A 12655-nucleotide genomic window follows, 5' to 3' on the forward strand; every position below is an offset into this window, starting at 1 on the left:
GAGAGACAAGCTGGTGATCCTAAAACTTGTGCAAATCGTTAAATTCTGTTTTTGCTTCATCATTTCGACAAAGTTCTTGAACTTGACATTGAATGCGTTTCTGTGTATCGACTGCGAGGACATCTTGCAGCTGGATCGAAACATACAAGCACGCATTTGCTAGCTCAACTTTCTTTTAGTGTAACATCTATTCCATTTTGTCGTACAGAAAGGGAATGTTCTGATTGAAGCAAGCCTCAAGGTCTAGTGGAAGTAGCAACAGATGAAAATAGTTATGAAGCAGTAAAAACGTCATTTCGAAAACAAATAGTTGACGACAAAGCAGTTGAGAGGAAAAGCACAATCAGTTAGTTATCAGGCAGGCAAGTGTAATAATGTCCTTTCCTGGTAGCCGCAAGGAAGTATATGATGAGATGGAGAAGATCCAGAGAAAAAAGAAGATGAGTTTGCAGATGAAGGTGGAGCTGGCGAAACAAAGGTTGAAGAATCTGCAATCAAGAGCACTGGATGACGAGGAAGAAGAAAGTTATGAAGAAGAGGAAGAGGAAGAAGATGGAGCCAAAGCTCTAAAAGGTAGCGAAGAAGAGAGTGAAGATTATCAAGGTGAAACTGAACAGAATGCAGGTAATATGTTTCATGCTTGTCTATGTGTCCGACTGAAACGCAGTCAAAAGAAAAATCAATATCGCGATGTCTACTTATTTCTTTAATAGTTTCCTTGTATTTACACACACACACACACACGCGCGCACAGGCATATATATATATATATATATATATATATATATATATATATATATATATATATATAATCCTGCCTCTCTCAAAATTGCTATTACAGTTTACATACCATTCCACGACGATGGGATATTACAGGGGGCCTACATCTCTATTGCTCTAGGTTCTCAAAGGTGTTATACCTTGTTCTGTTCTATTTACTGCCATACATTCTGTATACCCTGTCCGTCTGGTTGTTTGTGACTTTCAAATGGGCTCTGCATGTTTTCTTTCCAGCTTTCTCTTTCTTTCCCTGTTTCTCACTTTCTTCTTCTCTCTGTTCTACATATATTTTTCTTCTACCCTTTTTCCATCCATTTCTGTTTCCCTGTTTCTTTATTTATTTCATTCTTTCTCTCTGTGTTTCTGTATGTACTTATTTATTTATTCCTTTGTTTACATATCTCTTTCTATCGTTTCCCTATTTCGCTATTCCTTTCTTCCCCTGTTTATCTACACAACCCTCTCTTTCTCTTTCCTTCTTCCCCTGCGTAACCCTTTCTTCATATTCCCTTCTCTATCTTTCGTTTCCTTATTTCTTGCTTCCTCTATTCCTCTCTTTCTTAACACTTTCTTCTATTTTATTTTTTCTTTCGTTTAATTATTTCCCTATTCGCCTGTTCCTCTCTCTACACAACCTTTCTATTTATTTATTTCGTTTCCTTATTTCTTTATTTGATTCTTTCCCTATTCCTCTCTATCTCTCTCTTCATAAAGCTTTCTTCCTTCTTTCGTTTCCTTGTTTATCTATTTCTTTTTTCCCCTGTTCTTCTACAAAACTCTCTTTTTGTTACTCAGTTTTTCTATTTTCTTCTCTCAATTTTTCAATCTCTTATCTCTCACCTTCCTTATACGACTGTGCGTGTATGTGTGTGAGAAGAGGATTCTTGCTATTTGGATGAGGTGTCACTCAATAGGTGCCATATTTTAATTTCCAGAACTATCAACTTTGCTTTATCTGTTTCGCTCAGTGCCCATGTTTCACAGCTGAAAATTTTAAGACATTGACAGCGCACAATATACATAGAAATAGCCGGCCCCTGTGGCAGAGTGGTTAGCACATCACGCTACGATGCTAGGGGTCCCGGGTTCGAATCCTGGCCTGGGCATGGATGTTTGTGAGTGTCCATTCATCAATTTTGTTTACAGCTTTGTGTGTGTACCGAGTGGCAAAGTGGTTAGTGGATTCAGGGTTCGAATCCCGAGTAAGACATGCCCGTTTGAGTTGTTCATGTTGAGTAACTGCGAAGAAATGTAAGTTATTGGAAAACTGGATATTATGCGAGATATAATTGAGGGGACAACATAAGAAAGGCATATCCCAAATTTTAAAAAGCGCGACAAGTGAGTGGTTGACCCTCGAACTCGACTTGGAAGTTACCGGGTTCGAAACCGGACCACGGAATGGCTGCTTTTCGTGAGTTTCTTTTCATCAATTTCACTTGCTCATTCTCATTGTAGCTCTGACCTCCATGGCGTAGTAGTTAGCACAGCGCACTACGACACCAGCGGTCCCGGCTTCGAATTCCTCCCTGCGCATGTAACACAAGCAATTCACTTAATATTATTGTGTATAAGTATATTGTGCGCTGTCGTCAATGTCTTATAATTTGCAATGCACATGCAATAGCATAGACTCTCAGGAGTAGTTTAAGTATCAAATGTTCGGATCGCCAGAACAACCGCGAAAGAGAATAAGCGCGAAAGCAAAATTTTCGCGGTTAATCAGTTTCGCGCTTAATCTTTTCGCTCTTATTCCTTCGCTCTTATTCCGTTCGCGCTTAGCCCGTTTCACTTTATTTATTTATTGATAGAGCATAACAGGCTGAGCCCAAGTGTAGTCGCACTTAATCAGTTTCACGGTTTTTCCTATCGCGCTTAATCCGTTGTTCAATTTTGGTTTCGGTCTTAATCCGTTTCGCGGTTGTTCCTCTCGCGCTTATTCCTGCTTTGAATTTTGGTTTCGCACTTAAACCGTTTCGCGGTTGTTCCTTTCTCGGTTATTCCTGCTTTGAATTTTGTTTTCGCACTTAATCCGTTTCGAGGTTGTTTCGTTCGCGCTTATTCCTGCTTTGAATTTTGGTTTCGCACTTAATCCGTTTCGCGGTTGTTCCTTTTCTCGCTTATTTTTGCTTTGAAATTTGTTTTCACACTTAATCCGTTTCGCGGTTGTTCCTTTCTCGCTTATTCCTGCTTTGAATTTTGTCTTCGCACTTAATCCGTTTCGAGGTTGTTTCGTTCGCGCTTATTCCTGCTTTGAATTTTGGTTTCGCACTTAATCCGTTTCGCGGTTGTTCCTTTCTCGCTTATTCCTGCTTTGAATTTTGTCTTCGCACTTAATCCGTTTCGAGGTTGTTTCGTTCGCGCTTATTCCTGCTTTGAATTTTGGTTTCGCACTTAATCCGTTTCGCGGTTGTTCCTTTCTCGCTTATTCCTGCTTTGAATTTTGTCTTCGCACTTAATCCGTTTCGAGGTTGTTTCGTTCGCGCTTATTCCTGCTTTGAATTTTGGTTTCGCACTTAATCCGTTTCGCGGTTGTTCTTCTCGCGCTTATTCCTGCTTTGAATTTTGTTTTCGCACTTAATCCCTTTCGCGGTTGTTTCTTTCGCTATTATTCCTGCTTTGAATTTTGTTTTTGCACTTAATCCGTTTCGAGGTTGTTTCGTTCGCGCTTATTCCTGCTTTGAATTTTGGTTTCGTACTTAATCCGCTTCGAGGTTGTTTTTTTCGCGTTTATTCCAGCTTTAAATTTTGATTTCGCACTTAATCCGTTTCGCGGTTGTTCCTTTCGCGCTTATTCCTCTTTTGAATTTTGATTTCGCACTTACTCCGTTCCGCGATTGTTCCTCTCCCGCTTATTTCTGTGTGACTCTTGCGCTTAGTCCGTTTCTTGGTTATTCCACCGACCCAAATGTTCTAAAAAAATCTCAAACAGCTATTGCTTGTTTTGTATTTATTTGTATTTTCGTTGTGCGAGCTGTACGCTGTACGCATTACATACATTTTGCTTTACACACACTTACTCTTCCTTACAGTCTTGTATTAATATTGTACCCTCTTTATGTTAATATACAGATACTCTTAGTAGTTGATCAGATATCAGAAAATTTAAAAAAATACATATAAGAAAATTAGACATAATAAGTATAGTTAGCAATCCAAATCTTGCACATGCAAATAAAGTTATGTGTCTGGTTCCTTTGGTCTCCAGTCTCTATATACCTCTATTCCAATCTTTCACTTCCCACACAAACTCTTGCACTATTTCTCGCGCTGCCTTTCACACTCCCATTCTCCCCTCTTCTTTATGTGATAAGGGGTGTTTACACTTTACGTTGCACTATGAAGATGGCTCGGTTTGAGCATGATCACTAATTTCGCTGTCTTCTCTAATAGCTTCCCCCGCCGTTCTCTTACTTCCCCCAGGTATTTCCACACTTGTTGTACCGCTTCTTTTGTCTTTATTCTATCGTTTACCACTTCTATCACCTCCCTCCCTGTTAGGTTTTTCAGAAACTTGTCCTTTAGGTCACGTGTAGAAGGGCAGTTCAGGAGGATATGCTCGTCCGTCTCCTCTCCATCGCACATAGAACATATCGTTTCCCCTTCTTCGTTTCTATTCCTTAACTGTTTCCATCCCCCTAGTCTGAACTATGCCAGCGCCCCATTCTCTTAACTTTTGCCTGATTGAGGACTTCGTTTGGCAGTCTGCTGTTATTTCTTCTCTGCCTATGTCCAGTAATCTGTCTCTGATTTGGTTTTCTGTTGAAATACCCCCCCCCTTCCTCCCTCTTCCAATACCAACCCATTCCATTATTGTATAAGAGATTCTTCACTTCCCAACCCCAGTTGTGAACGTTTTCCTCCCTTGTCTGTATTTCTAAGCATTGTCCCCTCAGCGTAGTTTGGCCCTCTAATGATAATCGCATCCAATATTAAACAAACTTCATCTATGCTTGTACCGTGTCCCTGTTCAAGCCCTATTCCTTGAGGATCCCACAGTTGGCCGTACGTACCACTGCTTACGCCCATTACCCTCTTATAGAATTCTGTTTGTGTGCCGGTTATTGTGTTGTCCCCCTTTAACCCCCACAGTTCTACTCCATAATTTAATGTTCCTAAATATTATTGATGAATTGAGGTTTTGAATGACCGGGAAAGCTTGTTAGTACTCTGGAGTGTTAGCTAGGCAAAATATGATTAAAATATTGCACTGAGCCGATAGCATATAGGCAAGTATATGTAAGTATAAAGGGACACTCATAAAGAACACCATGCCCAGGTTGAGAAGACTAGAACCCCAGCCGAGATTAGAACTCTGCACCTATTGCGTCCTAGGACACTGTTAACCACTCCAGCAGAGATGTAGGCTCATGGGAAAGAGTATAAGCGAGTTTCTTAGCTTGATCCGTGTAGGCGTTACAGGTAAGGAAAAATTTCTAATGACGTTTCCTTGATAGTTTAATTTTTATTACTGAAACTCATACTGTATATGGCCCGCTTTTGACGAAAGCATTTCCTGTAACATTTTTGCTAGCATAAATGCTACGTAAATGTTCCCAAAAATCTTATAACAGAGAGTACTTTACATGGACATATTTCATGTAAGATTTCGCTTAGCTTTTGCGATTACAATGTATAATGGCATACAGCTCGGAAGGCACATCGAGTAACACCATCTATGATGAGTGCCTAAGTGTTCACAATTGAAACAACTGAAATATTCTTCCGTACGTTCACTGTATACGTTATATAGTATGTATTTAAGCACCGCCATTGTTTTGTACCTAATACTTTTTATAGGAAATGTTATTTCTCTCGGTTGAATAGCTATCGGCATTTAAAAATGTGAAGTGATACATTGTTTACATCTCACGCTGCCGCCATTACAGCTGCACTCGTGACCTAGAGGTCGCTTCTGATTGGTTAGGCTACGAAAAAAGCTACGGATATAGGACGGACCCTACCCTTGAGAAATGCCATGAAATATGCCATGGCATCTGAAATGCCATAAGATTTTTCACTTTACACGGTAGCATTTTGATCATGGCGTAAATGTTAAGAAAAATGCCAAGGAAAAATGCTTTCGTCTAAAGCGGCCATAAGATATTAAAATATCTCTAGTAATGGAGAATCCAACTCAAAATTTATTCATTTTCTTCTTCAGGTGACGACCATGGATCTGACATCGTCAGGCCATCTCTGTTGAGGTTCGTCGCTACTCCGCCAGAGTGGGAAAGAGAGGACACGCTCGACGACATCAAGCAAGCGATCTTGAACGGCATTCGTAAGCTTGCTGACGACGTCATGAGATTCCTCCGAATGGTCGACGAAGCGGAAAGAGTCCGCAACCCTTATCTCTGGGGCTGCTATCAGCTGAAGAAAGAAGAAATGACATCCAGATTGGGGAGAAGCGCCACTGAGGCAATTCTGTTCCATGTCACCTCGGCAAACAATATACCTTCAATCTCTACCAACAATTTCGATTGGAGAAGAGTATGGCGCTGCAAGTTCGGGCATGGCGTCAGCTTCTGTGGAGATCCCTTCTACTGCCACAAGTGGAGTGGGTGTGGCGGTGGTAGGAGGGCGCTAGTGGCATGCAGAGTCCTTGTGGGGGAATTCATCCAGAGCTCTACTCGGTCCATATGGGAGACCAATAACCTCGCTGACATCGACTACGACACGAGCTGCGGATTCCTCTATAGCAGCGCTCCCCCCGTATTTGTGAAGTACGAAGACAACTCCTTTTACCCAATGTACGTTGGTTATTATAACTAGTGGGGCCTCCCCGGTGGTGTAGTGGTAAACCCGCTTTACACTATATCCAGGGAATATCTGGAGCAAGGCTGCGCTTAACGGAAGTTAAGCTATTGGGCGGAGCGAAGCAATACAAAGCCTGACACCTGCTGTCGTTTCCCCCTCCATGCAATCCCGTTCCCACGCACTTGTTCATTGGTCGAACCCTCTCGAGTCACTACTTGCGCAGAGACTTGTTTCCGTTCGCTTGCTCCAGAGTTTCCCGCGACAGAGTATAGACGAAAGCATTTTATAACATATCTGCTAGCATAGAATTCTACCGTGTAAAGAGAAGAAACTTTTATAGTAATTATTTTGATGCCGTAGCATGGCATGATTCAATGACAGAATCGGTCCTAACTATTTTAACATCATTCGTAGCGGTGTCCGGTAAAAATGGCAACGGGAAAAATGGCCAAGTAAAAACAGCAAACGGAAAAAATGGCAAAAGTGAAAATTGCAAATTGAAAAATGGTAAAAATAGAAATCACAAACAGAAAGCAAAAGTTATTTTGTTATATAGCACTGCCGGTATAAATTATCCTAGTTTTAATCTCTGGCAGTTGTCAAGTATATAGTATGAAATGTTCTCTTATACCGTTCAAAATCAAATCTAGTGTTCTAGGTTTACTTGGATTGCACGGATGTTGATTTCGTATCTTCATATCATTAGCACACTTGTCTATCATTACAGCATCGTAATCAGGTGGATGATTATGGTCGTAGGAACACACATGATTTTGTTTCAATAAATTTGTTTTTAGAATTCACCGACACTTGAATTTGTTCCTCCACCTTATTACATTCTTCAGATCAGACTGTTTTGTACACGCGTAGATAGAAGAGCTTCTCTGCAGCTTTCCGAGATTTAACAATTTTCATGTTGAAAACGTAAACAAGTTCGTCTCTCTGAGAGAAATCAGTGACACAAACTAGTGCGAGGGGGTAGATAAGGAGGGCTGGCTTCAAGTCCTGCTAGTAACAAACACGTGTGATTGGTCAGGAGGTGTGTACAAGGTGTAAACGTATTTTCAGTATTTCATGAAAACCATGCTATGCTGCACCCGCCACCCCCCTTAGGTTTCATGAAACACACATGCTTTAAATTATTTACAAAGGTTACCTTTTATTAACATGTGATTCTATAGCGTCAGCAACTTCTGCCAGAAGAAATAAACGGCATTATAATTATTTTTGGAAACACCAAATAAAATGTATCAATTCAAAGACAAGTTAGTGATAAAGACATCAAAATTATATTAACTTTAAATTTCAAACTGTGAAATGCAAGACATATAATTTCTCATGTAAAATCATGACATATTGTATTTGCCATTTTTATTCTCGCCATTTCTACCGTTGCCATTTTTTCCGTTTGCCGTTTTGACTTTGCCATTTTTTCCGTTGCCATTTTTACCTAAATTCCTTGTAGCATTTACCAATCGGAAGCGAGCTCTACGTCACAAGTGTAGATGTAATGGCGGCCGCGTACGATGCAAACAATTTATCACTTCACATTTTTAAAAGCCGATAATTATTTAGCCGAGAGGAAAAACGTTTCTAACGAAACGGTTTTAGGTACATATCAATGGCGATGCGCAAATACATACTTTATAGTACGTACATACAGTACTCATATGGAAGAATACATTAGTTGTTTCAAATGTAAACACCAGGTACAGGCTCATGGGAAGAACTATGTCAATATATAGGTGAGATATTTCTATCCATGGGTAGAATTTCAGTTTGTTTGCACAATAGCTCAATAATTAAAAAAAAAAAAACATTTTGAAAACCAGTAATTCTATATGCCTTTCGTGCTGTATAAATTACACTGCTCTACAAAATGAAACTTTTTGAGAGCTGTTTTCCGGTTAAGAGGTGATATAAGATATTTCAAGTACGCTGATCACGAATATGTTATTGGTTTTCTTCCATCACGTCAGAATTTTTCACAAAATAGAAATTAAATTTCAGCCGAGAGCGGTATTTACATACGAAAATCAAGTTACAGACATTAGGGAAATATTACACAAGGAATGTAAATCTCACAACAAATAGTCATAAAAAGTATACGAAATGTATAATTTGAATTAAATATTTACCTCATTTCTTCTTTTTCCCTATTTGGAAGCTTCGAAGATTGGATTTTCTCTTGTGAACGGTGTTTGGTTCCTCAAGCAGCAATGTCAAACAGTAATCTGCCATCATTATTGTACTCCATCTTCCCTGGTATCAGTGCTCCATGTCGCTAATATCTTGATAGAAACGCTCTCCATGTTCCTCACTGACTTCACCACCTAAGTTAGGAGGAAATCTGTCCAAATGCGAGAACAGGAAATGAATTTTAAGGCTCATGTTGCATCCTAAATTTTTTAACTTGAGCAGCATATGAGACACGATGCTCTTGTAATGTTCATGTCTGTTATTACCCAAGAAATTTTCACATACACTTCTGAAAGCTGCCCAAGCTTCCTTTTCCATGTTGTTCATGCATTCTTCGAAATTGGAATCTTGAAATGACTTTCGTATTTGAGGTCCTATGAAAATTCCCTCTTTCAACTTAGCATGTGAGATACTTGGAAATTTTTTGGTGAGGTATTTGAAACACACTCCATTCTTATCGAGAGACTTAACGAATTGCTTCATGAGACCTAATTTTATATGTAATGCAGGTAATAGTATCCTCTGGGGTTCGTCACATTTTTACTGCCATGGATGCGTTTTACTGTCCAGTGTTTCTCTCTGTCTCTACTGTCCCATTCGCAAATATAACATGAATATTTTGTGTATCCTAGTTGATGTCCCATCAATAAACAAATAGGTCACCACACAAAACCCAATTCTGTTCTCCGTAATTTATCTTCTGCAAGAGCAGTGACATATTTTGGTAATTCTCCTTGAGGTGTACGGAATATGCTAATGGCACAGAAGGGTATTGGTTTCCATTGTGTAGTAGGACAGCCTTTAAACTTAACTTGTTTGAATCTATGAATAACCTCCAATCCTGTGCAGAATAGCCATTCCCTGTAAGTCTCATCACGAGTTTGGTCACATCATTACAATACACCAAATCTTCTTCCGCAGAAAAGTATTGAATAAATTCCTGTTCCCGATGCCTAAATAATGTTGAAGATGTCCCTGCAGCAAGTAAATTTTTCTCTTTCAATCTCGATCCTAAGAGTTCAGCAGCTTGCTTTGATAAATTCAAGTCTCTCACCAAACCATGAAGTTCTGGTTGCGTAAAGAGCTTGAGCTCGTTTCCTTCCTGAACGCGGTAATCATCATCTTGTGTGTCGCTCACGGAATCAGAATCCAAACCTAGCTGTAAACCACTTGGTGGATCAGGTACCGGGACATCAGGACCGTGAGGTACATGCCGCATTGCCGATCGCACATTAGGATACTGTATTGTTTTTTTTTTGTTCTTTGCATTAAAACCTTTCACTTCACAAGAACAAAAGTAACAATCATTGCTGTGATTAGTTGCCTCCCGCCACAACATAGGGACACCAAAAGCCATAGCTTGCTTCTTACCTTTTGTCCAGTTCCTTAAATCTTCTACACAAACTCGGCACACTGTGTGGGGTGCAAATGATTTATCTTGATCCCCTAGTTTAATCCCGAAATAAGCATGATACTGCCTTAACAAATGACATAATTTTTTGCCTTTGCTTCAACACCACGTAACTTCCACAGATGTAGCAAAAATTATCGGGATTGTTTTTGCACTTCCTACGTTCCATTTTCCTGCATGTGCACTCAATCAACCGCGCAACAACAAGAGATGACAACTAATGTCACATTGGTGGGAAACTTTTGTCGCGTCCACCAACTACAGACATCTATTCTGGTTTATTTGGACTTTTAACCACTGTTATTTAAAAGAGATATGATTTACCAACGTTTCGGAGGCTGCATCTGCCTCCGTCTTCAGGGTAGCGTGTCTAAATGGTTGCCTTGGAGGACCATTTAGACACGCTACCCTGAAGACGGAGGCAGATGCAGCCTCCGAAACGTTGGTAAATCATATCTCTTTTAAATAACAGTGGTTAAAAGTCCAAATAAACCAGAATGAATAAATCACCACTGATTAACTACAAAAAAGTACAGACATCTAGTATTTCGCACTTCGTGATGCTGTCTGCTGCTGGCATCTGCTGTGAAATTCATGAACTAAGTACACTAACAGGTTATTCTGTGTATGTCGCATGAGCTGTACTGTTTCATTTGCAAAAAAGAAGATATATTTCAAAAATATTTGTTAAAAACGAATACGTCCATATTGAAATATTGGCATTTTTTAATGTAAATAACAAATTTCTTAAATTCCAGTTTTGTGCAAAAACTGTACGTGATGGAGCAAAACAAACATCATTTTCGATGTTTCCACATCGAAATCATTAAGAAAATGTCAACATTTCCCAAACAGCAAAATCACTGTAGAGCAGTGTTATCTAACGTTCTCTGCACACTTTGCATATAATCGCAACTGCTAACCGGAATGTTAAATGAGATGCTTTCGTGTAAAGCATCCTGCTATTAAAAAATGCTGAGTTTTTTGCGAGCACTTAGGCAGAATTTATTCTAGCAAATACGTTAAAGGAAATGCTTTCGTCTAAAGCGGACTTTTCTGTCCAACTACTGAAGACGAGACTAGATCGAGAGGACGAATCTACAAGTAATAGGGGAGGCAGGTTGAAACATGCACGAAACAGCGCTGTACGTTTCAAATCAGTATTTCGTTTGTTAGCTCTATTTTTGATCGCCTTATTATGTTTGTGATGGCTTTTACAACTCATAACACCCCCTTCAACGTATTCGACATTTAATTATGTTGCATTTCATATTTTTGCAACGCCACATATTACTTAAATCAACATAATCCACTTATAGATAGATATACGTGCAGAATGCACTGAACAGTAACCTTTTGAGTTAGAAGTGTATACCAGAGCTTTGTGTTTTAATTGTAAGATAGACTGTCTTGTAAAGTAGTTGACAGTAAGATTTAATGTTTTTCTTGGAAAATACAATAACACACACTCGTCACATATCTAGTTAATATAATGATTTTTTCTGTGCATAATTTTGCTTCAATGTGTTCTATTTTCATATTTATGAAGAAACCATTCCTTATGATGAAGACTTATTCTGTATGTGCAAGTCTCGAGGAGGTTCAAGAGGTATGAGGGAAGTTGAACCCTTCTTCATAAAGAAAAAAATGCCTAATGCCTAATTGTTCTTTATTTTATTTCTATCACTTTTCGTATTTTCTGTTTTTATTGTTTGCATCTATTTCTAGAGTTTTGCCTTTCTCTCTCACTCTTAGAATCTATTTCTCCTTATTTTCTCTGGTGTCTACTGTCTCCCTCTTTTCTTCTGTTCTCTCTCTTTGTCTCTCATCCATCTTTTATTTCTCTTTCTCCGTCTCCTTATTTCTGTTCTCTTTCTCATGAGATTCCTTAATTTTCCCTTCTTTATTTAAATCACTAGCTTTTCTCTGCTTCACTTGCGATGTTTCTGTTTCTTTCCATTTCTCTGTGCTGCTTCTTCCATTTATCTCACTCCCTGTTTAACGACGATTCGTAAACGCGGCGTGATGTAATAGCGTCAGAGGGGAATGAATGGGGAGAACCCCCCCTAGTATATACAAGAAAATAAATAAATGTTTCTTGTTCTAATATGCTCTTTTTGTATGTTATTTTAGGTGTATACTAAATGTAACTATTCCCCCAAAAAGTATTACTACCTCTACAATTCTCTATTTTCGCCTCTCTCCCTCTGATCCATTCTGTTTTTCCACTCCCCCCTTCTCTCTCTCTCTCTCTCTCTCTCGTTCCATTTCTTTCCCTCTCCCTCTCTCTGTGTCTGCCTCTCTCCCATCACTTTCTCTCGCTCTTCTCCTGGTCCTGCTACTAATCTAATGTAACTTACATCAACCAAACACAATTTAAATAAAAAACATGTAGTATCAAGATTCTATGTGTGTGTAAAACAAGTCTGAAGCACGTCAGGATCTACAATAACAATTGTTCACATTCACCAGAGGTCTGATGCCCAGATATTTTACATAGTTGGG

General features: G+C 39.2%; 1 protein-coding gene across 2 annotated transcripts; it reads left to right on the plus strand.

Moving 5' to 3' along the window:
• LOC145989789 (protein mono-ADP-ribosyltransferase PARP12-like) lies at positions 1–10479 on the plus strand. 2 transcript variants are annotated; one of them, XM_083125125.1, is made up of 2 exons: positions 1–624; positions 5945–10479. In XM_083125125.1, the coding sequence occupies exons 1-2, from the start codon at positions 375–377 to the stop codon at positions 6553–6555; spliced, it is 861 nt and encodes a 286-aa protein (XP_082981251.1). In that variant the 5' UTR covers positions 1–374; the 3' UTR covers positions 6556–10479. The 2 variants fall into 2 exon arrangements, with proteins under 2 accessions (XP_082981251.1, XP_082981252.1); XM_083125126.1 differs by having other exon boundaries at positions 1–573.
• The last annotated feature ends 2176 nt before the right edge of the window (positions 10480–12655 follow it).

This window comes from Lepisma saccharinum, chromosome 7 (assembly GCF_977018435.1).
Source record: "Lepisma saccharinum chromosome 7, izLepSacc3.1, whole genome shotgun sequence".
Classification (NCBI taxonomy): Eukaryota; Metazoa; Arthropoda; class Insecta; order Zygentoma; family Lepismatidae; genus Lepisma; species Lepisma saccharinum.